Source organism: Vulpes vulpes, chromosome 3 (assembly GCF_048418805.1).
Source record: "Vulpes vulpes isolate BD-2025 chromosome 3, VulVul3, whole genome shotgun sequence".
Taxonomy (NCBI): Eukaryota; Metazoa; Chordata; class Mammalia; order Carnivora; family Canidae; genus Vulpes; species Vulpes vulpes.
Genome location: NC_132782.1, coordinates 60,654,161 through 60,681,041, shown reverse-complemented (window position 1 = coordinate 60,681,041; position 26,881 = coordinate 60,654,161). Strand labels below are relative to the sequence as shown.

Genomic DNA, 26,881 nt, shown 5'->3' with positions numbered 1-26,881 from the left:
GAAATGACTCAGAGAAACACAAATACCATGTGATTTCAGTCATGTGGAATTTAAGAAACAAATGAACAAAGGGGGAAAAGAAGAGACCAACCAAGAAACGGACTCTTAACTACAGAGAACAGAGAATTACCAGAGGGGAGGTTATGGGGGGATGGGAAAAATAAGTGATGGGGATTAAGAGTACACTTAACCATGATGAGTTCTGTATAGAATTGTTGAATCACTATGTTGTGCACCTGAAACTAATATAACAATATATATTTAACTATATTGAAATTAAAATTAAAATCCTTAATAATAAAGAATTCTCTAGTTAAAGGGTAAAATCCTTATGATGGTAGTATGAGGATTTAAGTAGATCTTTTAACTTTTCTGTATTCACAAAGTTAAAATCAAGAATAAAAGAATATGAAATTATTAAATAGAAAAGAAGTTTTTAAAAAACTTACTGAGATTAAGTGATCATTCCAAATTTGGGCTTCCCATATGCTAAATAAAATAGATACTTAATGATTTCTTCATAGACGTTACCAGTTCTCTCCCAAAATCAAAATCAAAATTAATTTGGAATATATATATATATTCCAAAATATTCCAAAATTTTGGAATATATCTTCATATATATATATATATATATATATATATATATATACCCTAAAAATAAAGAACTTGGGCACCTGGGTGGCTCACTTGGTTAAGCATCTGCCTTCAGGTCAGGTCATGACCTCAGGGTCCTGGGATTACCCGCATTGGGCTCCCTGCTCAGTGGGGAGCCTGCTTCTCCCTCTCCCTCTGCTACTCCTCCTGCTTGTGTGCGTATGCTCTCTCTCTCTCTCTGTCAAATAAATAAATGAAATCTTTTTAAAAACATTAAAAAAAATGAAGAACTTAATTGGTGTGTGTGCACTCACGTGTCTGTATGAACTTTAGAGGAAGAGAGAAACATGTTTTAGTCAATTAACATGGTATTGAACAACTACATTCATAGGACATAGCTCTCAGAAAGTGTGTAGAGTATTTTTCATTAATTATGAGCAATTCTAAAGATTCAGAAGTAATAAAAACTCCTAGGTACATTTAAGTACATGTATCTTTAATTTTCTTAAATTACTGTGGACTTACCAAATCCCTACTACCTGCATTTCTTCTATCTGTATTTATTGTTTCTTTTCCCTTTAGAATTCCTTTTACTAAGTTCTCCCATTTAACTGTAAGCCTTCTCTGCATCAGAGAACCATATTTTTTTAAATCTTTGTCCATAAAACTTTAGTAATAAAGTTTATATCTTAGTTTGGCTAATTAAAAATAGAATTTTTATACCATTTTATTGTTAAGTCTTATTTTATTTATAATAAAAAATAGAATTAGGAAAAACCCTTTTGAAAAATTTTCTAGATTAATGTCTAGCACTTGAGCTTTTATCGTGGACCAGTTACTATTCCAATCACTTTACTTGTGTTATCTGACCGTTCCAGACAGAAACTCCTTTACTAGTGTTAACTCACAACAACCTTATGGAGTAAGTACTATTCTTAGTCCTTCACAAATGAGAAACAGGCAAAAGCAAGGGTCACACATTTAATAAAATGTTGGAATAGGATTCTACTCTCCGTAGTCTGACTTCTGAGTTTATACTGGTAACTGTTGCTATAATATTTGAAAGCAAAACAAAACAGTGTGCTGTTACTTGGCTATTTACAAAATGTCCACCCATTATAGACATAATTTCACATGTAAAATCCAGTAAATTGAAGTGAATTTATCATTAATATTTGAAGAATTTTTGTCATCACTTTCTATAGCCACTTTTTATTATTTTCTTATTATGAATGTTAACTGTTGCTTCTTGTGAAGTAGTTATACTCATCCTCAAATATGTTACTGCTTACATATCCTTCATTTTATTTATGTACTGACTTATTTAATGAGTTTTTCTGAATAAAACTACACCATATGTAAAAGTAAATATATTGTAATTTTAATAGGAAATTTCACTCTTCTTTGAGTTTCCCTCTTCCATGTGCTTTTTATATAAGCTATTTTGTTTTTAATTATTTTTTTTACTGAAGTATAGTAAAAGTGCATAAAAGTATACAAATCATAAAGTTCAATGAATTATCACACTCAATACCCATATAACCACTATACTGGCCAAGAAATAGAACAATAGCAGTGTATGAGATTTCCTGTTACTGCTACACTCCTAATTCTGGGAAACGAACTAGGGGTGGTGGAAGGGGAGGAGGGCGGGGGCTGGGGGTGACTGGGTGGGGGGCACTGAGGTGGGCACTTGACAGGATGAGCACTGGGTGTTATTCTGTATGTTGGCAATTGAACACCAATAAAAAATAAATTTATTATTAAAGAATAAATAAATAAAAACCCTAAAAAAAAAAGAGAGAGAGATTTCCTGTTACTGCACATCCTTACCCTCCCTTGGTATCATCGGTATCATCAGCCTTTATAGTTTTAGCCAATCTCTTGTATACTGGTATCTCCATGAGATTTATTTTGTGTTTTCTGGATGACAAATAATATTCACTATTTTCTTATGTTTATTGGCCATTTGGGTATGATCTTGTGAAGTATGTTCATTCCACTTGATCTTTGGCCTATTTTTCACTTGATTTCTTGTTTTCTTGATGATTTGTAGTTGTTTATATACTATGGATGAAGCCCTTTTTTGGTAAATTATTTTTTTCTTTAAAACTTTACATAGGTGGAATGAATGGCTAAATTACGATATATACATTCCTGATCTTCCTCGTGCTGCTCGACTTTGCCTTTCCATTTGTTCTGTTAAAGGCCGAAAGGGTGCTAAAGAGGTAAAGTACTTCAAAAGGAATAATATTTACCTCTAAAAAACTCCTAGTTATACTACTGATTTGAATTTTTATCAAGAAACTGATTTTTTTTTTCAGGATTCCTATGTGGCTCAATGGTTGAGCATCTGCTTTGGCTCAGGTCATGATCCCAGGGTCATGGGATCGAGTTCCACATCAGGCTCACCACAGGGAGCCTGCTTCTCCCTCTGCCTATGTCTCTGCCTGCCTCTCTCTGTCTCATGAATAAATAAATGAAATCTTAAAAAAAAAAAAAAAAGGATTTTTTTTCTTTATCTAAAAAAATTAGATATTTGTAAAATTTTAATAAATGTGTCATAGAAGACAACCTTAGGAGAGCTTCCTGAGTTTATTTATGATGAATATGTCCTGAATTCACCTTGATACAATTTTTTAAGCATGCAACTGTCTGTTAGGTGACTAGATGTCAGTCTCTGCCTGTCTTACAGAGATAGGTTCATATCTCCTATTTATAATTAAAGAAAAATTTATGTAATTTCAAATAGGAAAACAGAAAGCACTTGTATTTTTAAAAAATTGATGTGGCTTATTATAGATATCATTGTAGCAATAGTTATTGAATTCTTTCTGGGGAAGAAAAGTGTTTGAAATGTATTTTGTAATTTAATCCACGGAGTAGTGAATATTTTTGTTTGTTTTTGAAGGAACACTGTCCATTGGCCTGGGGAAATATAAACTTGTTTGATTACACAGATACTCTAGTATCTGGAAAAATGGCTCTGAATCTTTGGCCAGTACCTCATGGATTAGAAGATTTGCTGAACCCTATTGGTGTTACTGGGTCAAATCCAAATAAAGTAAGCTTTTTATTATCAAATTAGAATTTTTTCTTTTTTTTTTTTTATACAGTCAAGCACAACTTGATATATTATAACCTTTATTCCATCTCTTAGGAAACTCCATGCTTAGAGTTGGAGTTTGACTGGTTCAGCAGTGTGGTAAAGTTCCCAGATATGTCAGTGATTGAAGAGCATGCCAACTGGTCAGTGTCTCGGGAAGCAGGATTTAGTTATTCCCATGCAGGACTGGTAAGAAAGATCACTGAGTTTTCTTAAATATCAGTCATAATCAGTGGATTTGGGTTTATCCTCTTTGTGTAGAGAAGGATTCGTGTGTTTTAATTACACTGGCATAGCTCCTCTGAGCTCTTGGACAGTATAATGATATAATTACATTCTCCATATGCTAATATCGTTACTGCAGCTCTGCCTCTTCTTTATTCAGAGCCCTAGCCTGCCTTCAGTTAACAAATAGATATTGAATGCTAACTGTATGTTTAAATTTATTGTATGAGAGGTACTGGGTAATAAAGTTGTGACCTAAAGAGATCTCCATTGCAGATACAGTCTAATGGTGAAAATAGACATTAAGGTGGTAAAAAATAAAATAAAATAACGTTATTAATCATGGTAAGTGCTATGATGGAATAACCAGTAGTGTGCCAAAAATGACTACAGAGGGCTGGGTTGAAAAGCTAATATATATTGGGTTCAAGAAAGAACTTTTTACTACTCTAAGATGGTAACATTAAAGTTAAAATGAAAATGTATGTTGTTAGTTGAGCTTGGAAGCAGAGGAGGGCTTTTCATCGTCCACTGGGCTTCAGGCTCACAGGTCTTCCTGTTCCTCCTTCACATCAAACTCATTCTCTCCTTCGGTCACTGTCACTGTTTCCTCCATCTACAGTGGTCTTTTCCCTGATCTTAGTGTGGGTGGTTTTTTCTTGTCATTTGGAACACAAATTAAATACTCCCTTCTCAGAGGCTGTATCCAAACACCCAGTGTAAAGTAGCCACTTGGTCATTCTCCATTATGTCACCCAAAGTATTTATTTATATTACCTTTTCATTTTTTTATTCATTTAATTTTTGACTATAATGAGGACCCTGTTAGTGCAGGTTCTTTTCCTATTTAAGATCCCCAGCAGTAAGAAAAAAAAACAAGGCACAGGGCGTCTTAGTAAGTATTTGTTGATGGCCATGTGCCAGTAATATTCCTTTATGCTATTGGATAAATTAATAATATTTAAATGTTAATAAAATGTTAATATAAATCAAGTGGCATGGATACCTGCTTTCATTTTTAGCCATTGGGAATATGTGTAACCCATTCCAAGGGATGTATACTTGTTTTCATAGTATATTAAGATACATTCATAATTACTCATTGTGCAGTCAATATATATCTGTATTTCAAGGGAATAAATACATTACTTGCAATCTTGGAATTTTACCAAAAGTTATAGTATTTTCACTTTAGTTTCCAATCATTTAATGTCCAGTGTTTTAAAGAGGGTGTTTCTTTTCCTTTTTTCTCTTATTTATTTTTACTTTTTAAATTTGAAAGCCTTGCAGTGATTATTCAGATATATTCGGGCAAAGATTATGAAAGAATTTACATTTTTATTTTATTATTTTACTATTTCTTATTATTCCAGAAACATGAACAGATTAGTTAATAGAATTCTAGGAAGGATCCTCATCAGGAAGAGAAGTAAATTATTCGCTTCTACCCCCTAATATCTCAGTCTGAGATACTTTGGTCCCTGACTCACTTTGGTCGAGACCGTTCTGAGGCTCGTGGTAATGTTAACTAAGATTACTAGATTTGTTCCACAAATACTACCTTAAGTTGATTCTCCTCTATCCCTGAAAATAAAGGCTTGTGATGAGAAGAAACTTTCACAACAGTTAATATGCAACATAAAGTTATTCGCCATTTTCTCTTCTTGTAGATCACTCGTGAATCCAGGGAAAAATGTGGCAAAGGAGATCATATAAGATATTCCTTTATTTTACAGAGTAACAGACTGGCTAGAGACAACGAATTAAGAGAAAATGATAAAGAACAGCTCCGAGCAATTTGTACCCGAGATCCTCTCTCTGAAATCACTGAGCAAGAGAAAGATTTTCTGTGGAGCCACAGGTAAATGTTAAGATGGAGATTCCCTGTTTCTTCTGTTACATATGAAAGTACTGATTTTGACTTATCTTGCAGGTTTTACCATACCTGTTAAAGTGTATAAAGCATAATTTACATGACTTTTTAATTGTAAACATTGTTCTTTTTCAGACTGTGATAAAGATCAGTATTTCTAGAAAGTCATGCTGCATTGGTACTAACCTTCCACCTTCAAGTGCTGAAGGCTTTTTTAAAATTCTAAATCCCTGTTACGACTTTCTTTAGGATTTGATTTTGGGGGATTCTTTTAAATGAAATTCAAGATATAAATAATTAAATAACCCTGTAGATTTAGATCAATTTAGTTATAGTTGGTCTAGATATTTCAATTTTTAGATGTTCTTTCCATTTTCCTTCTTACACTTCCTCAAAGTAATAGTGCAGTACTTTATTTTTCACTTATGAAGAAACTATCCCACCACTTGGGAAGTATACGCTGGTTTATTTAAATAAAGCAGTTATAGTGCATTTCTGCAGAAAGTCCACTGAACCATAAATTTTGTACAGTGACTACAGTAGAAGTGATGACTCTTCTCATGGTTTCCATTGCATAAGTAGGTTAATAAAAGGAGCTGTATAGTGTTATGAAATAAATTCATAACTTTTTTGAAATATCTGTCTTCCATTTGGATTTTTCTTATGTCTTCCTTGCCATTATAACTGTGTCTAAGTATATATATATATATACACACACACATATATATATATACACACACATATATATATATGTAACTATAGTGTTAAACGCTGATTTCTTTTGATTTTAGAAAAGGCTAGTAATAGTAAGTTTTAAAAGTGTTTGGAAAGATTACATAGTTAAAAATTTAGATATCTAGGCCTTTTGAATAACATGCAAGAATGTTTTTTGTTTTGTTTTCTCTTTTCCACACAGACAATATTGTGTAACTATCCCTGAAATTCTACCCAAACTGCTTCTGTCCGTTAAATGGAATTCTAGAGATGAAGTAGCTCAGGTAAATGCATGTTTGAGATTACAGAATAACTGTCATATAAAATTGGTGTGTCACTCAAATTGTTTTCTCTCAGAAACAATAGTATTAAATATTATATGTTTTATGTTAATAGAGAAAAATACTATTCACACCACTTCCACTGATGAAGTTAATTAGAATTGAACATTTTAAGCACCGAGTTCATAAGGAGGGCTCTTATCTAATTTTAAAATAAGAAAGTAAGAAAATGTCTTAGAGGGTCCTTACAACTATCTTTGCTTTTTAAATACATTTATTGTCTTTCTCATAACAGATGTACTGCTTAGTAAAAGATTGGCCTCCAATCAAACCTGAACAGGCTATGGAGCTTCTGGACTGTAATTACCCAGATCCTATGGTTCGAGGTTTTGCTGTTCGGTGCTTGGAAAAATACTTAACAGATGACAAGCTTTCTCAGTACCTAATTCAGCTAGTACAGGTAAAATATTGTAAAACAAAAATATAATGTTTTATTCTAATCTGTGCAACTTTATCCAAACTGTGGATCTTTATCTATACTGGTTTTACACTTTTTAAAAAATCAGTTCTAAGGGTTCCTGGTGGCTCAATCAGTTAAGCATCTGCCTTAGGCTTAGGTCATGATCCCAGGGTCCTGGGATTGAGCCCCGCATTGCACTCCTTGCTCAGTAGGGAGCCTGCTTCTCTTTCTCCCTCTTCCTCTCCCTCTGCTTGCTGCTCCCCCTGCTTGTCTCCTGTGCTCTCTCTCTCTCTCTCTCTCTCTCTCTCTGTCAAATAAGTAAATAAAATATTTTAAAACATAAAATAATAAAAATAAATAAAAGTCAGTTTTATTACCAGTATTACCTACTTTCTTAAAATGTTTCTTTAAATCCAACCCTGCAAAAACTGACCCTGATCAATACAACGTTTTTTTTGTTTGTGTTTAATCACATAGGTCCTAAAATACGAACAATATTTGGATAACCTGCTTGTGAGATTTTTACTCAAGAAAGCATTGACTAATCAAAGGATTGGGCATTTTTTCTTTTGGCACTTAAAGTAAGTCATGTTATTTTCCCATTAAATTCTTTAGATATATATTACTTGCTTTCTTAATAGATCTATAAATATTACGTACATACTGTTTTTGTTTGTCTGAGTTTTCCATAATGAAAGTTAGTTGTACCAGTGGTAAGCTTTCCTTCAACTTTTTCTCTTTAATATTAAATTCAGTTTTGAATTTTATATAGAAATGAGAGCTGAAATGTTTTTAAAGACTTTGATATTACTTTAAGCAAAGAAAAATTTGCTAGATTAATATTGGTTAATATTGCAGTTGATTTTACTGTATGCGTGGGTTAAAATACCCAAAATAAAGAAAAATAATCCTAACTTGGAATTCAGAACAATAGTGACAGAAATCCCAAGTTTTTTAACTAGGAAACAAGCTAATTAAGAATAAAAAATATTTTGTAGAATAATATGATCTATCTTATACTCAAGGTGAGATCATAAGCCATATACTGTTTTCTAAATTTAGAAAGATTTATCATTAACTTGATTTTTTTTATAATTAACTTGGTCTTTTAAATGTTAAAAATGAATCAAAATGGAATCTTGAAGCTAGGTTTAAAATAACTTAAATTCAAAGACAGTATGAAAAAGGGACATGTATGCCACAGGGTCAAATAGTACTCACTGAGCTTGTCACTCCCTGCCTGTCCATTTTATTACTTTTGTGCTGATTTGTTTCATGTTTATGTATCTTTATTTTTAAGCTCTTATTTAAATTCCAGTTAACATGCAGTGTAATGTTATTAGTATTACAATATGTACAATATGGTGATTAAACACTTCTATACAACTCACTTCTGGTGCTCATCATTAAAGCAAGTGCACTCCTTAATCCCCATCACCTATTTCACCCAGCCACCAACCACCTCCCCTCTGGTAACCATCAGTTTGTTTTATGTGGTTAATATATCTTGTGCTAAGACTAGTAAATGAAAAGTAGTTGAAATAGGCCTAAAAACTAGTTTATTAAATTTACAGTTCCAAGAGCTATCTTAAATTCTTGATTATTTTGTCTCCAAATGATAAATTTTAAATCATTTTATTGTTAGTATGTTAATAAATGTTATAACATTTATTAGATTTTGAAAATGGGTTTCATTATTTTCTTAAGATTATATACATATATACATATACTTATTTTAGGCCATATATATAGTGAGTGTTGGGGGGTCTTCTTTTTTTTTACTTATCTTATACTGCTCTTTTAGATCTGAGATGCACAATAAAACGGTTAGTCAGAGGTTTGGCCTGCTTTTGGAGTCCTATTGCCGTGCTTGTGGGATGTATTTGAAGCACCTAAATAGGCAAGTTGAGGCTATGGAAAAGCTCATTAACTTAACTGACATTCTCAAACAAGAGAAGAAGGATGAAACACAAAAGGTATGTAACTCTTTGTTTTTGGGACTCTTCATTGCAGTGGGGCAGGGTAATCTGAGAGCCTGAGGTAGATGCAGATAGTAGGCATTAGAATCAAGCATATCAGGATTTGGATCCAGGTGCCACCGCCTCTCAGCTGTGTAATGTTAGACACATTATTTAGTCTTTGAGACCCATTTTCCTCATTTATAAATGGTAATGATACTTTCTACATAGTATAGTTGTGAGAATTAAATTACAGGAGATGCGCTGAAGCACATATTACAGTCCCCAGAATGCAAACAGTGCCCAGTAAGTGTTAGTTCTTTCTTCTTTCACTTCCTTGTCTTTTCACAGTCCTAACTTTTAAAATAAGTTTTTCTGGGACACCTGGGTGGCTCAGCACTTGAGCACCTGCCTTTGGCCCAGGGCATGATCCTGGAGTCCCGGGATGGAGTCCCACATCGGGCTCCCTGCATGAAGCCTGTGTCTCTCTCTGCCTGTGTCTCTGCCTCTCTGTGCCTCTCTCTCTGTGTCTCTTGTGAATAAATAAATAAAATCTTAAATAAAGAGCCCCCAAGCATGAAGAATGTAAATTAGCAGTACTGATGAATTTCCTAACATCTTCATTAATACTGCATGAAAAAAAATTTTAAAGAAAGTTACTATATTAATATAAATGTCATAGTGTGACTTAGTTGATTTTATTAAACTTGTGGAATATAAGTTCAAATAAATGTTACTAGAAAATAATTGTGGGGTAGCCCAGTCAGTTAAGCATCTGACTCTTGATTTCAGCTCAGCTCATGTTCTCAGGGTAATGAAATCAAGCCTTGAGTCAGACTCCACAATAGGCATGGAGCCTGCTTAAGATTCTCTCTCTTCCTCTGCCCCTCTCCACCTTGCTCATGCTCTGTCTCTAAAAAAAAAAAAATAATAATAATAATAATAATAATAATAAAATAAAATAAATAAAATAAAATAAAATAAAATAAAATAAAACAAAATAAAATAAAATAAAATAAATAAATAAATAATAAAATAAAATAAAAATAGTGCTGTTTCTGATGCTAGAATCATGAGCTAGAGGGGACTAAACTGCTTTGAAGGAATAAATTTTATTATATTTATATTGTAACATGTAAGAAAAAGGAAACTAAATATTAGTTAAATTTGCAAATATAGGCATTTCTTTAAGCTGGAATTTTCATATCAAAGGTTGGCTCTGATACAGTGGACTAATCAGAAATGTCAAAGTCATTACATTAGTATTGGCTTAAATGGGATTGTGATGAACAAAAGCAGTTTCTTTGAGTGGTTCCGTGCTTTATCCTAAAAATGATAAACCATAGGAAGCAGTGTGCTAACATTACGATTGATAGGGATAGAAAAAGAAATGCCTTTATGTGAGCAAGAGCTGCCCTAGTCAGTGAAAACTAGATTTTATAGCTACTCACTTATCCATATGATAAAGAAAAAAAAAGTTATTACTAAAATTATAGCATGAAAATTAATTTATTATGAATTCCTAGCTCTTAACCTCTTTTGCCCCCCACTCACCTTTTATATTTATGATAGATGAAGATTTCCTAAAATAATGGCAGTTGGGGTTCCTGGATGGCTCAGTTGGTAAAGCATCTGCCTTTGGCTCAGGTCATGATCCTAAAGTCTCAGGATCAAGCCCTATATTAGGCTTCCCGCTCAGTGAAAAGTCAGCCTCTCCCTCTGTCCTCCCCCTGCTCCCTCTCTCTCTCACTCACTCTCTCTCTCTCACACACAAACAAAGTCTTTTTTAAAAAATTTTTTAAAAAACATGAAATGGCAGTTGTTGCATAATATAACTCAGCAGTCTGGGCTCTGATTTCAGTTGATTAAAAAGAGATGTTTCTGCATACATACTGGAACCTGAGTATAGTGTGAGACTCAGTTTAACAAATGTTTTTATAAGTCCTTTTCCAGTTTCCTTTAGCCTCACTAGACCTTTTTTACTCAAGAGAGAAAATGAATATGTTTTCTGCAACACATAAAAATAAAGTTACTAAGCTAACACAATATTTCCGTAGTTTTTCCTCTAGAACAAAGATCAGCAAACTTTTTCTGGAAAGGCCAGATAGTAAATATTTTAGACTTTGCAGGCCATGCAATCTCTGCTGTAACTACTCAACTCTGCTCTTCCTATGTGAAAGCCACCAATATCTAAATGAATGGGCATGGCTCTATATCCAGTGCAATCTGATTTACAAAAACTGGCATAGTTGACCAAGTCCTGCTCTAGAGCCAAAACATGGGCTGTGTCAGCAGGGCTCTTACGGGAGACTAGGCCATGCTGTCCTTCCTGCCTCTCCCTGAGTTGTGTTGCTCTGTGTGATAGAAACCTTTCTAATCTGAATACAGGATATTAATTCATAGTCTATACAATACTGAGGTTCCAACATATAAAAGAGATTAGCAATTAGTTTTACTTTTCAGGAAATCAGTTTCTAAACATGAGTGTGCCCATTTATCAGGTACAGATGAAGTTTTTAGTTGAGCAAATGCGGCGACCAGATTTCATGGATGCTCTACAAGGTTTTCTATCTCCTCTAAATCCTGCTCATCAACTAGGAAATCTCAGGTAATGTACCTTATTGGAAGTTTTATTGATATATTTAAACAAGTACCCTTCCTGGAGAAAATCTTGAGAAAAAATAAGTCCATTTTAATCAGAATATTCAATTATATGCTTCCCTCTCCCATTATCCTACCCTGCAAAATAAGAGTTGTTCAGGTTTCTTAAGTTCAGAACTGCATTTAGTCAGAATGAGTTTTTATTACTTTAATAATAGAGTTTAAAACTTTCTCTGGCCAGAATTTCTGGTTTCATAGGATAAAAAAATGAAATGTAGTACCTGTAAAATGAATGGCATATCCCTATATTTGTTGAAAATTCATATGCTATTATATAAGAAAGTTTTAAGCTTAATATTTATTTTTTTCCTTACACTCCCTTAGAATTGAATTCATAAATGAAATTGAGGAGAAGGTTTTAAATTTTTATAACACTTCAAGAAACTGTACTGTCTGTATTTTAAAAGAAATTTGAGGGTAGAAAAAATTTAAAAAGTAAGGTGCCTAGTAAAGTTTTTAACTATTTTAAAGGCTTGAAGAGTGTCGAATTATGTCCTCTGCAAAAAGGCCACTGTGGTTGAATTGGGAGAACCCAGACATCATGTCAGAGTTACTCTTTCAGAACAATGAGATCATCTTTAAAAATGGGGATGGTAAGAAAGAGTATTAATGAACTTATGATGCATGAATTTAGCTATCTTTTTATACACAGGATATTTATGAACCATGAAAACTACTGAAAGCCATTTAAGGAATATGCATGTGGTAAAATATATAACATTATAATATTAAACAGATGTCTTAACCTTTAGACTATGTTAATCCTTTAAAAAGAAGTACTAAATTTAGAATTGAAAGGCCTGAAATAAGTTTCTAACTATTATTTACTTAGCTGTGTGTGTATCCATTCATTCCATAAATATTTGATGTGCTGGGCCATCAAATTGTAAGAATAAACAAAACAGAATCCCTGCCCTCTTAAAGTTTACAGTCCAGCAGAGAGAAGAGAGACATTAAACAAATAATTACAAAAATAAAATTACAATATGGTACAAAAGAAAAGTATAGTCTACTAAGAAATCAAAAAAAAGAAGGTCCTAATGTACTTGGAAACATGCTGTGGCAGGAAGCAGTAGGCATATCATTGATGGGTTTCTATTGATTAATGACTTTTCGGCCCTGAATTCTGTTAACCCCAATATTTATAAACAGGTTCAAATTTAAGGATTAAAAACATAGGTACTTTAAATATTTTAATTTAAAATTTTTGTGAAATACATGCTAGCTTATCCTACATATATAGATGGATTTGTGCAGATACTTTAGAAATGGTTTAAAAGGGGATCCCTAAAAAAAAAAAAAAAGGGGGGGGATCCCTGGGTGACTCAGCGGTTTGGCGCCTGCCTTTGGCCCAGAGCGTGATCCTGGAGTCCCAGGATCGAGTCCCACATCAGGCTCCCAGCATGGAGCCTGCTTCTCCCTCTACCTGTGTCTCTGCCTCTCTCTCTCTCTCTCTCTCTCTGTGTCTGTCATAAATAAATAAATAAATCTTTTTAAAAAATGGTTTAAAGAATCAAAATATTGCTTCCTTATAGATTAATTTGAAAAGTAAATTCAGCTATCTTTATGTTCTGTTTGAAAGCAACATGATGACATGACACCAGATTTGCATCTATGGCATTAAGTGGTGATACATATTATTTGAATTGCAGATTTACGACAAGATATGCTAACACTTCAAATAATTCGCATTATGGAAAATATCTGGCAAAATCAAGGTCTTGATCTTCGGTAGGTAACCAGTAAGGCAACATATATGTTGAAAGTTATCCTGAAAAAGTGAACTATTAGTAAATATCAGTTATAAAGCATAAAGGAGCATGTATTTGTGAAGAAATGTAGGGAGTAGTAATTAATATTAGTTGATTACAACTGCTTTCATTTGTCTTCCTCTTTCTTGGCATAGAATAGCTAAGAGATTCAGCTAGGCAAGAAGAACTATCTCTAATAAATTGGCAAAGACTCTGCAGCTGTGTCTGGGATGTGACTGTTTAGGACAGGACATAGGAGACACAAATGCCCCCTATTTTCTTTCAGGAGAAACAAAGTTTCTTTCATAATATACATTTTCTAATTTTAAAACATTATAAGGCCTCTAATCTTAAATCAGTTTGACAAGGAAAATTTACGAAAAGAACTCCTCTTAAAGTTTTCCCATTCTGTTGGTTTCTGCCCAACCTTCTACAATTATATCTAAGTTTTCTGTCATGCTTCATCTTGTCCTTATTATTTGTTTCTCACGGTGTTTCCTTCTCTTTCTCATCTCTTTGCAAATGTAGAGTCATTCCAGCAAAGGCAGCTCTCTCCAAAAGCATTTTTGTCCATAAGTGGACATAGGAGTCAACTCTAGCTGTAGCAGCAGAGCAGGTTAGGGTTTATTTGTATGCCTCTTAAAGATTGAGGATAACTAGTATATAAAAATACATCAGTGACACATAGTAGAACCCTCTTGTTGCAAAGAAGAAAAATGGACGTGTCAAATAACTTGCTAAAGCACAAAGTTAAGTCATCAACTTCAAATTTTTAACTCATGATTCTTTGCTTAATCCCTTCGGCTTTCCAAAAAACAATGTTGAATGAATCAAGTTTCCTCTTTTGGTATAATTTTCTGTGTCTGAGAGATACACATGTCATTACTACCACTGCCCCCAAAGAAGTACAAAACAAAAGAGAATGCAGAACTGGACAGAGTAAAGGATTTAACTATATAACTCTGGTAATTACTGTATTAATTGTAAATAAGTGACTGTGCTAAAAAGCATTTAAAGTTAAGCTAGATCATTGGAATGTAAGTTAGATCTTCAAAATATTTTTAAATCTTAGGATATTTTCTAAATTCTTTTAACAGAAATAACTTAAAATTTTTTATTTGAAGTTTGATTTTAAATAAAAAATTTATTTAAAAAATGTCAGAGCATTTTTATCTAAAACTTGGATTCTCTGTTTTGTTGTTGTTTTTTATATAACAACCCTTATAGGACTGTGTGACTCTTTAAACTATGAGCATGCTCAACAGTAATAAAATTGAAAAGTAAAGTAAAAGTAAAGTAAGAGAGAATGAGCAGGATTCCAACCTTTAGAAATTCCTGTATTTACCAGGGCAGATAGAAGGAAAGATTCCATAAAAGAAACAGTCAAAGGGATAGCTAGATCAGAATAAGTATTTCACAGAACCCAAAAGAGTGGAGAGATTCACAAACAGTTTACAGTGATCGGGTGCTTCAGGGGATGTAAGAGCCTAAGGACTATGAAAAAGCCCTTAGATTGGATGATTCATGGTTAACGTAAGAAAAGTTGAGTCAATAGAATGGTAGGCATAGAAGTTATGTTACATGGAATTGAGAAAATGAAAATAAGTGTAGACTATTCGTTTTAGGAACTTAAGTAAAAGAAAGAAAGCATGGACACTAGTAGCTTATGAGAACAACAGAGTTCTTTCGTACTTATGTGCCAATTGGGATGTTTTTTTCATATTCTCTTTAAATGCTCATATCTCCCTTGACTACATGTCCTTTTTAATACCCTGTGATGAATGGGAGGTACCCATATAGCAGTTCTGCCGCAGACCAAAATATGATTTTATCAAGAAAAGGCATTTGTGGGTGATTACAGTTGCAAGCCAAACTAGGTGCTTTTTCCATGGGACGCTATTTTTACTTAAATAACTAATAGGCAAGCTTTGGTTATTGAGACGTGGGTATTTGGCTGACATTTTCTAGAAAATGAATGAATGATAGGATGTCTTTGAGCTTTCAAGCAAAAATTAAAATTTGGAAAAACTTGTATGCACCACCAGAAGCATAAGAGCTTCCCCAAAGTAAAGATTTTTCTGATGAGATCAGAGGCAATATTAACAATTGTGATTTTTTTTTAGTTGGTATAATGAAAGTATCACCATCTGAAAGGTGATAACTCAGTGAACTAATATCTTCCAAATGACCAATGTAGGATATGATGAAGTCACATGTGAAGCCGTGCTTAAAAAAATTAGAAAATATGGGAAAGTGTCACTCTTATTACTAAGAGTTTTTTATATAATATTTTTGTTTCATAAAAGATATTATTTATATGATCAATAATATTTTTTATTTTTAAATGAATTGATGCTTAATTTTTAAATTTTCTCTATTTTGATTGCTAATATCAGTAAATATAATCCACATAAATAAAAGTTCCTTGGGATCTCAGTAATTTTTAAGAGTATAAAGTGAGTCTTGAGACCAAAAATTTGAGAACTACTGCCCTGAAGTATTATTTAGATGTCAGTTAAACTGAAATTCACCCATATTTTTAAAGTTAAAAATGTTTATAAAATTTTAATTGCCACAGTAATCCTCTTAAATGCTTTTCTCTTATACAATTAAATGCTTTCTTACTTGAAGATTATAACAAATGATGGCAGATAATTTTGAGAATTTTTCTAGTATTTTTCTAATTTTAAAAGAAAACTAAAGGAGTAAAGGTCGTGTGTGAAAATTTGCAAAAAGAATATTCCTGTATTAGCCTACTGGATATTTGCTATTTTAAAATTCCATCATTTAATTGCAAATGTTTTGATCTTTTTTCAGAATGTTACCTTATGGTTGTCTGTCAATCGGTGACTGTGTGGGACTTATTGAGGTGGTGCGAAATTCTCACACTATTATGCAGATTCAGTGCAAAGGTGGCCTGAAAGGTGCACTGCAGTTCAACAGCCACACACTACACCAGTGGCTCAAAGACAAGAACAAAGGAGAAATGTGAGTTTATTATTCTTTTCTTCCTATGTCAATCTAAGGTTTGGTTAGACAAGTCTTTTAACAATTCTGTACATTTCTTTGAGACCAGAGAAAACATTTGTACTTACTTTGAAAAGAAATATGCTTACCTTTTGAAATATTTGAGATTTTATGTTTGAATGATCAGAATTACTTATGATTGTGGGGAAACCCTATATACCCAACTTTATACATTCAATTTTAGGTATCTAAAATGGGTTTTTCTTTATTGCTTATTCTTTTTTTAAAGATCAACATTGAACATTTCAAAATTTACCTTCTAGTTCATTGTTAAAATGGTTAGAAAAAAAATTTTTTCATGACACATTCAGTATTTTTTCACCATAAGAAGAATTATGTTTTAGTCAGAGGATATCTAGAAATATCCTTTCTATCTCAAATCTTTGGACATAATTACTTCCTCTTCTTAATTAATGATTGTTTTCATTCTTCAATACAGATTTGACCATCTTTTCTCAATTTGGACTGGATTACTCTATATTTCCACACTACTCTCATCAGGTGTTTATTTCTTCTTTGTAGATATGATGCAGCCATTGACCTGTTCACACGTTCATGTGCTGGATATTGTGTTGCTACCTTCATTTTGGGAATTGGAGATCGTCACAATAGTAACATCATGGTTAAAGATGATGGACAAGTAATAGCTTTCTCTTTTTAGAATGTTTTAGCATTCATTCTTAAATTTATTAATTCAGGATATTGTACTTCTGCATTTGTCAAGCTATAATGTAATTCTTTATTTTTGAAAGCTGTTTCATATAGATTTTGGACACTTTTTGGACCATAAGAAGAAAAAATTTGGTTATAAACGGGAACGTGTGCCATTTGTTTTGACACAAGATTTCTTAATAGTGATTAGTAAAGGAGCCCAGGAATGCACAAAAACAAGAGAATTTGAGAGGTAAGTTCAAGAAATCAAAAATACAAAATACAGAATTTTTGCTGCTCTATCAAAAATCATTGATATTTTTCAATATAAAATGTTTTATTAACATTTTAGCATAACTGAGTATCTTAATGTATTTATTTATTGTGCAATTCTATGAAGAAAAATGGAAAGAAAAAATCAATGTATTAAGTTAATCAAGGCCTGACATGATTTACTTAGTTAATTAAGACCTAAGAAAGTGATTCTCAAACTTCTAACTATAATAAAGGTTTTTATTTACTGCTGTATAAGTAATTGGACTATGTCTTCTCTATACTGTTAAATAATGTATAGTGCTTAAGACAGCATTTCTTCGTCCTATGATTTAAGGAAATCAATCAACTATAATTATCACGTTTATTCTTAATTTTTCTAACTGCCTTCTGGTAGATCATCAGTCTATCTTAAACCTTAAAGGACTTTCTAAAACTTTCTATAAAATTCCATTTTATCTATAATTCTGTCCTGGCCCTAGCCTAAATCCTAAAGCCTTCAGTATGGACCAATTCTTACATTTAATAAACCCCTAGTAAACTACTGAGGTGCCATGCTAGGTGCTGGTGATAAAGCAGTAAACAGAATCCTTATGGACTCTCAAAGTTTACATTCTAGTGTGGGGTAAAGAGGACAGAAAGTGTTGATAAGGGGAGTCGGGAGAGGAGTGGTATTTTTTATAGGTTTGCCCCAGAAGGCCTCTCTAATGGATGTGACATTTGAGCAGAGACCTGAAGGTATTAATCCCATTTGCTCCATACTGATCAAACTGTTCTTATTACTTATAGGTTTCAGGAGATGTGTTACAAGGCTTATCTAGCTATTCGGCAGCATGCCAATCTCTTCATAAATCTTTTCTCAATGATGCTTGGCTCTGGAATGCCAGAACTACAATCTTTTGATGATATTGCATACATTCGAAAGACCCTAGCTTTAGATAAAACTGAACAAGAGGCTTTGGAATATTTCATGAAACAGATGAATGATGCACATCATGGTGGCTGGACAACAAAAATGGATTGGATCTTCCACACCATTAAGCAGCATGCTTTGAACTGAAATGATAACTGAGAAACCGAAAGCTCATTATCTGGATTCTATACTGCACTGTTAATAACTGTCAACAGGCAAAGACTGATTGCATAGGAATTGCACAATCCATGAACAGCATTAGAATTTACACAAGAACAGAAATAAAATACTATATAATTTAAATAATGTAAACGCAAACAGGGTTTGAGAGCACTAAACTAGTTCATTTCAAAATTAAGCTTTAGAATAATGCGCAATTTCATGTTATGCCTTAAAGTCCAAAAAGGTAAACTTTGAAGATTGTTTGTATCTTTTTTTAAAAAAGAAAACAAAACAAAAAAACCCCAAAATATATAGAAATTATGGAGAAGGAAAAAGAATGATGTTCTTTTTTTGTCTTGCAAATGTTCTATGTTTTGAAATTGTGGACACAGCGAAATCTATTATTGCATTAGGTCCAAGGAAACTAAAGTTTGGTGTTAAATTACATTGAGATTAGAAAAATAATGAAGATTTCTTATTTTTCCATTGCTGTTCAATTTATAGTTTGAAGTGGGTTTTTTTGACTCCTTGTTTAATGAAGAAAAATGCTTGGGGTGGAAGGGACTCTTGAGATTTCACCAGAGACTTCCTTTTTAATAAATCAAACCTTTTAATGATTTGAGGTCTTATCTGCAAAGTTTTGGAAGCAGTCACAAATGAGACCTGTTATAAGGTGGTGTTTTTGGGTTGTTTTTTTTTTTCTGGACAGTATTTACAAGAATCTGATTCTTACTTCCCAGGGAAATTCTGGGCTCCCACAAAGTAAAATAATCATTATAGAGAAAGAATGAGCAGGACTAGTTCTTGCTCCAGAATTGTACAGTATTCACCTTAGGTTGATTTTTTTTCTCCTTTTGCAATTGAATTGAATACATTTTTCATGCATGTTTCCAGAAAATAGAAGTGAGTATTAATGTTATTAAAAAGATTATTTTTTTTATTAAAGGCTATTTATATTATAGAAACTATCATTAATATATATTCTTTATTTACATGATCTGTCCCGTAGTCATGCATTGTTTTGCACCCCAAATTTTTTATTGTTCGTAGCAGCATGGTCAGCTTTCCTCTTGGTTTGTGGGTGAGGCTCAGGCACTATCCCATTTATACCAATGACTAGTGTATAATTGCATAAGGAAAACAGATTAAAGTTCATCCTCTTTCTTTTTATTTCTTTGTTTTCATGTAACTCCCCCATTTTCCATCTCTTATAGTTGATAATGCCTCAGTCATGAAACTAGTTACCAAAATTAACACAATATAGAGTATCTTCCTGATTGCTTCAACCCCTCTGCTGAGGTATGCTCATGAATAATACTTTATAATATGGGGGAATAGAAACCACAAACTTTTTACCTTTTTAGGCTATTTATGCAATATCTGGATAATAAAAGTAGGATTTTAAACCATTTTAAGGTCATGTCCCATTTCCAAGCAATTAGGGCTCACTGTCCAACTTTATTAAATTGCATTTGAGTACAGGATACATTCTTAAACACTTTGGAAAACATTGACCCAAGGTGTAGGGGCTAATGCTAGTCATCACTCTAGACTCTGATATTTTACTCAGTATTTGAAATGAATGATTAATGCCCTAGGAAATAGCTTTAGCAAATGTCCGGGTGCCACACCAGAAAAAGTGCAATAATTTACTGACAGTTTTCTAGATTAGGCATATTATTGGAATACAACTTTATAAAAAGTGCACATTATATACTCTAGTAAAATAGCATCACTAAAACGATATTCATTTATGAAATCAGTTACCTATAATAGAAGTCTTGAATAGTGAATAAGGGACTCTAATTCAAATACTCTTAATATTTGGCTATTTTAGAGCCCTTAAAGGGCCTAATTATTGGAGACTTAGGTACTTCACTAAAGCATGTATATAATATTGCCAACAAGAAAAATAAATTTGAAGATTAGGGGAACTTCTTTCTGTAAACTGCCTTGGAATAGTTAAGAAGAATTTAAACTCCCATTTTAAGCAGGAAGCCAAATAGATTCTTTTGCAGATATAGATTTCATAACTTCTTAAAACTTCTTTAACATTTTGTGCCTTTTAGATATATTCAGTTAATACATACTAACATCCCAGTCTTTTCTATATCAGGGATTAATTACAGGAAAACTCAATGAAATGGTACAAATCTGGAACTCTGATGGTGGAGACTGAAGACTTAACAGAGAACAGCGTTTTTACCTGAGTGCCAAAAAAGCTTTGAGCTTCCTTGCACAAAATTTATATGATCTTTGCATGTCTCACATCAGTCCAGCTAGTCCCCTTCCCCTGAGACCTCTCTACCATTTAAACACAAGCCACATAGCTTATTTCATCATTTACATTTATTTTCAATAGTTATTACAACCAAGTCTATTCTGTTGGAAGAAGTGTAGACAAATTTTACAAAGAATGATTAAACAATCTCGCTGAAAACAAAGTAAATTTTAAACAAATCCAAGCAGAGTTTAAGCAAACAACATTAAAAATAAGAAAAAAGGGTCAAGTCATGCTCAGAAGGCAAAGCCAAAAATTGAACTGAATGCTACATGGGGTGACTAGGATGTCAAGTCAGGGGTAAGCTGTTTCCAGGTACTTCAGTGTCAGACCACTTTCATGGATTGGTCCGTTCCTGTGGCCAACCATCCTTGTCATTGAATGTGGTATAACTGATTATTGACTCTACGGTTTCATGTAGTCACTTGAGAAATAGTTCCTTCAAGGTATTTTGTAGGGGGGAAAAACCAAGCAGGTTTAAGGAAAATAAAACCTAATTTTAAACACACTCTAGTAAGATAGACTCTGAAAATCATGTTTTAACTTTTTAATCATATTCTCAGCTATACAGAATCATTTATTTTGAAGATTTTTAGACTGCTGTTAATTTGAAATCTGTTAATCATATTGTAGAATTTGGTTTTTAAAAAAAAAAGATGTTTCTAATTGGATTTTTTAAAGAAGAATGGAATTTGGTCGCTATTTTATGATAGAACCTAAGCTTTTTGTGGTTCTCAGTGTCCTCTGTAAAATTCAGTGTCAAAGTAATCTACTTTGAGGTTTTCCCTTTTAATCTGCTTTATATTACAAGCCCTTTAGGAAATGGGAACGTGGTGAATATACAATGAATTGTAAAATATTTTAATGTGTAATTTTTTCAACTGTGAAACTATGAATATTGGTTTTTTGATGAAAACAGCTGCTGATAAAGTATTTTGTGTAAAGTGTAGTTCTTATTAATCAGGAAAATAATCAATGACTTGATTAGAATGTATATACCCTTTTGGATTTTATTTTAAATGGATTGGTGATTTTCACATAGGTAAAACACAGTCCATCTGTATTCTTTTTCCATCAAAAATTGAGTGATTTAGCATTATAAAAAAAATTGTGAGCAGCCTATCTACTTTAAAGGAACCATGGAAATTTCACAGCACATAAACTTGGATTTGTTTCTTAATGATTTTGTAAATTCACCTAATTCATATTCTGACCAATAGCCCATGCTTGCCAACTCTTTGAAAAAAATTGATTTCCGGCATTATTTTAAGGCCAGCAGGTTAACTTTTTTCTGAATGTTTTAACTTTCTTTTGTTTCTATGTCTGCACAAACTGCAGACCTGGGCTGGACCCAAACACTCAGAATCCACCTTAAAAATAAATTTTGATGTCCAAGACATCACTAAAATATTTCAGTTTAAAGACCATATGTGGTGTTAATGGACTGTGGTGCTTCTACTATTTAAAAACAACTTTCATACTTCAAATGTTTTTGAGAAGAGGGGAATGTAGAGGAGGAGGCTGAACAGGGAGGAGTTGTTTGAGTTACAGTCTTCATGTCTGTTCTGTTCAGAGGGGGCACTTCCAAGGGGAGCCTTAGATGGAGCCTTCTAAGAGAAGGCAGGAAGTTGTGAGTATATTGTGCATATCATGAGGGAATGAACTCTTCATCAAGATAGGATTGTGAAGGCTGAACTATAAAACTCAGCAATGATAGGATCCTCAGATAACAATTCTTGGTGACAGAGTAATACAGCTGGGCTGTTTTTTAAAAATATAAACACAAACCATTTTTATTTTTTGATTATTACATTAAAAGTATAAGTGTATCTTATGTGCCACGGCCTGGGAAGCCTTTTTTCTTTTCTTTCAAAGGTCATGGGGTTTAGTTCAAGTTAACTATGGTCCTAATAAAATTGGATTGGTAACTCTACCTCAGAAGGTTAATAAGGAAAAAAAAGTCACAATTTAGTACTTTAGGCTCTGATGTTACAGAAATTTCCAGAGCACCATAGTTTAGATTTATAAAAAGTCAGAGTTGGCATGCCTTGTTTTTAATGGCATTGGAGACTTGAGAATAATTTTTGGTTAAAATTTAATCATGAATAAATTAAAAAATAAAAAAAATTTTAATCATTGCTCCAGCCATGGAAAAGGCTCTAGCGCCAGGAGGCTTATGGTACTAGGTTCTTAAATTCGACATTCGAAATCAGTTTGTTCTCTTTTCTTTATTATTAGTGAAATTAGTGTGTGTGTATTTGCACACATTTTTATTTGTGTACACACTGCTTGCTACCCCTAGTCAAGAGGCATCTTTTATAAAAGATGTAAACATCAGGCTCTAAAGCTCAGAAGTGTTTAGAATTTATTAGGAGTTTCCCAAGTTGGGATGTTAGTTTTTAAATAAGCTTATTTCATCCGAGTATCCCACTTGATGAAGGTTTCACACTTCCTTTTTATCCATAAAGCGCCATTCCTTCTCCTTAGTTTTAGACATGTTAATATTACAACCATGCTAGTTAGCATAAAGTGACAGTTATGAGCCACAAGGAAATTTTCTGACTTAAGTTTTACACAACTACATATGAGTTTTAGTGGGGGGTGGGGGGGTGTTTGGGGGTGGGGTGGGAATCAGTCCGTTGTACGTTTAGTGTAGTTTAGGTAACTGATTTTCACTACCAACAGTAAGTAGACTCCATTCTTCATGTTGGTAAGTATGGAAAGGTTTTTTTTAAAAGCATTTTGTAAGCCAGTTAAGTCTGCACATCGATCTGAAACCTTATTTAATCTGTCACTACAATAATTTTGTGGTTATGCTAAGAGCCATGTATATTTTTAGGTGATTCTTACTTTTGTTATCTCCTTCTAGGTAAGCAAGGAGGCAGAAAACTTTCATTGTTTTATATTTTCTCAAAATATCTTTAATAAGACTAAACTTCTTAATTCTAGTATGAATTTCCAAATGTAGTCATGACCTCTTGGTTTCATAAGAACAAGCCCCGTATCAGTTTTAATTTTTGTTCCAAAGAGTGGTTGGAGAGCTTGGACTTCATGTGGTTTCTAGAAATGTTTTTTTGGCTATGGAACCTAAGTTTCAAATACAATTAATAGTTTCAGTGTGACTTAGTCTTCTGGCTTGATGGGGTTAAATAAAACCTAAAAGAATCTATCCTTTTGGAACATAACACTTTAATATCTTGGGGAATGTGGCACTACCAAAAGAAAACTACTAGCACATCAAATGTTGACTTTGGAAGCTTCAAGAAGAACCCCCGCCACCCTTTTTGGCCCCTTTTATTGTAGCAAATCTATTTCTCTATATTTTGTCATTCAATGAATTGAAGTCCTGTGGTATAATGCATTCATTAGGAGAAAAATGTTTTTAAATGTTCTTTTAATGATGGCCCAAAAAGGATTTGACACAGCAAAATGCATGTGTTTTTGTACTGAGAATATAGAATAATACAGTGTCACTAAATTTAAGACCTCTTCCCAGTCTTGCTGTTCCTAGCAAGAAGTTTGGCCTGTGACTGCACTTACTGTTTGTGCTCATCAAAAACTGTCAATGTCTGCTTTTCTTTTAACTTTGCAGTCTGTAACATCACGCTGTTTATTAAAAAAAAGAAAAACTGACTTGTGTCCAAACGGTCCTTAGTGTACTATGTATCTTAAAAAAAAAAAAAAAAAACTGTGATAATTATATTTTGCTTTTTTTGAACACTTAAAAGCCAACCAATGTTGCCAATAATCAAAATTTAGCTAAACTTGAGTTCTTACCAATAATGACTAAGAATAGTTGATTGAAACTATTCTGAAACTATTATGCCTTAAAAGCCAATTTTTTGGCCCCAGTAAAATGATGACTATTAAAGAAATATCTGTTTGAACATTAACTTCCTTTAAGCATGAAGAATTACCTGTTTGTATTTCAAGCAGAAATACATGTGTACACATACATGTATGAATGTGTTTGTATATGTAGACAAGAGTTTTTTTCAAGTCTGTTAAAGACCAGAACCCAAAAGTGAGGTTAGGCTAGAAGCAAACTGGTTTCACTATCAGTTACTGTAAACCTTGCAAAAGGTGAGTCTGGGCTTTTCTCAAACCAATAATACATGTGGGCATTGATACTTTGTACTTCTAAGCAGTTAACAGCAAATAATTGCTTAAACTTTGTTTCTTTGCCAAATGGTTTGCTGTGACTTTGAATTAACATTGTTCTCAATTGACTTTGTTCTCCAAGCATAATGTCTCCCTTTTCCTGAGATGAGATTATGAGAGGAACCAAGTAGCTACACTCTAGGTGAGTGGAAAACTAGTAATTGAAACACTTCAGGTTATATACTTCAAAAACTTTTTAGGTTTTGAATCAGTGGTTTTGAATGTATTAGAAAAATTCCACGAACTGAATGTTGTTAGATGCGTGTGAAACTAAGAAATGGATTAGAGATATGTTCTTAAGAAATCTATAGGATCTCAATTTACAAAATGATTGAAAATTGTGCATACATCGTTTTATTTTGGGAAAGTCTTTGGTATACAAAATAATTTACCACAACCTCTTAAACAGCATGTCCTGGACCTTAAATGCATATTATATTTAGCTAAGAGGAAGTGGAAAGGAATCCTCCCCTACAGCTCCATATACTAGCCCTTCTAACCAACTGTCCAATGAAAGGTACCAAGGCTGACTGAATTTTATCTTATTTTTTAATAAGAATTTATGTATTTAAGGTATAGTATGATTTGATATTGATATATAGCGAATGCTTATAGTCAAGCTAATCAGTGTATTGTCTCCTCACATAGTTACCTTTTGTGTATGGGTGTCTGTGTGATGAGAACACCTAAAATCTACTTTCTTAGCAAATTTCCAGTATTCGATATAGTATTGTTGCCATCATGCTGTATGAGAGATCTCTGGACTTACTACTCATAACAAGGATTGTACACTCTAATTAACATCTCCCCATTTCTCCCACCTGACTACCCCCAAAAATCACCATCCTACTCTACGTATCCTACTCTGCTTCTATATGTTTGACATTTTTGGATTCCGCATACAAGTGAAATGCAATTTTTTTCCTTTCTGTGTCTGGCTTATTTTACTTATTAGCATAAAGACCTGGGTTTATCCATGTCGTTGCAAATGGCAGGATCTCCTTTTTTAAGTCTGAATAATATTCCATTGTGTGTATGTGTGAGATCACAGTTCATTCATCTGTTGATGGACGCAGGTTGTTTCCATATCTTGGCTATTATCAGTAATGCTCCAACGAACTGGGGAATGCAGATATCTCTTGGAGGTACTGATTTCATTTCCTTTGGGCATACACTCAAAGGAAGGATAAGGCTGACCGAATATTGAAACTTAGCAAAAGGGACACCTGGGTTGCTCAGTGGTTGAGCATCTGCCTTTGGCTCAGGGCATGATTGAGTCCCATATCGGGCTCCCTGTGAGGAACCTGCTTCTCCCTCTGCCTCTCTGTGTCTCTCATTAATAAATAAAATCTTTAAAAAATTAAAAATTAAAAAAATTAAATACTCTCTTTAAAAGAAGAAGAAGAAGAAGAAGAAGAAGAAGAAGAAGAAGAAGAAGAAGAAGAAGAAGAAGAAGAAGAAAGAAACTTAGTAAAAAAACTTTTGTCTACTAACATTTTTAAGCACTTTAACTAGGTGCCAGAAACTGAGCAAGGTGTTTTACATACTCTACCTTGTTTATCCCTTAACCCCATGAGGAAGAGATTATCCTCATTTTATAAATGAGAAGAGAGAGGTTAGAACTTTCATTTCAGTTCAGCTGAATTGCCCAAGGATACATATCTGAAAAGTTGTAATTATGGCCTAGGAATTCAAATAAATCCGCTGAGACACATGTTTTCTCTACTACTACACACTAGAAAGAGGAGAAAGCACCAAAATTGTTCATTCCTTGTCAAGTCAATATT

At 33.2% G+C, this 26,881-nt stretch overlaps 2 protein-coding genes across 3 annotated transcripts in view; one reads left to right on the top strand and one right to left on the bottom strand.

Annotated features, from left to right (window-relative positions):
- PIK3CA (phosphatidylinositol-4,5-bisphosphate 3-kinase catalytic subunit alpha) overlaps nucleotides 1-24,566 on the top strand; it is an 80,587-nt gene extending 56,021 nt beyond the window's left edge. For both annotated transcript variants that reach the window (XM_026007196.2, XM_072752643.1), the window contains exons 7-21: nucleotides 2,720-2,825; nucleotides 3,509-3,661; nucleotides 3,758-3,892; nucleotides 5,665-5,789; nucleotides 6,718-6,799; nucleotides 7,092-7,256; nucleotides 7,734-7,837; nucleotides 9,061-9,232; nucleotides 11,716-11,822; nucleotides 12,347-12,468; nucleotides 13,528-13,606; nucleotides 16,444-16,614; nucleotides 17,176-17,293; nucleotides 17,406-17,557; nucleotides 18,367-24,566. In XM_026007196.2, the coding sequence (XP_025862981.1) occupies nucleotides 2,720-2,825; nucleotides 3,509-3,661; nucleotides 3,758-3,892; nucleotides 5,665-5,789; nucleotides 6,718-6,799; nucleotides 7,092-7,256; nucleotides 7,734-7,837; nucleotides 9,061-9,232; nucleotides 11,716-11,822; nucleotides 12,347-12,468; nucleotides 13,528-13,606; nucleotides 16,444-16,614; nucleotides 17,176-17,293; nucleotides 17,406-17,557; nucleotides 18,367-18,637 (2,062 nt within the window). In that variant the 3' untranslated portion in view covers nucleotides 18,638-24,566. The remainder of the gene's footprint in view (nucleotides 1-2,719; nucleotides 2,826-3,508; nucleotides 3,662-3,757; nucleotides 3,893-5,664; nucleotides 5,790-6,717; nucleotides 6,800-7,091; nucleotides 7,257-7,733; nucleotides 7,838-9,060; nucleotides 9,233-11,715; nucleotides 11,823-12,346; nucleotides 12,469-13,527; nucleotides 13,607-16,443; nucleotides 16,615-17,175; nucleotides 17,294-17,405; nucleotides 17,558-18,366) is intronic.
- KCNMB3 (potassium calcium-activated channel subfamily M regulatory beta subunit 3) overlaps nucleotides 24,486-26,881 on the bottom strand; it is a 26,290-nt gene continuing 23,894 nt past the window's right edge. The window contains exon 4 of the mRNA XM_026007198.2: nucleotides 24,486-24,539. Within this exon, the coding sequence (XP_025862983.1) occupies nucleotides 24,486-24,539 (54 nt within the window). The remainder of the gene's footprint in view (nucleotides 24,540-26,881) is intronic.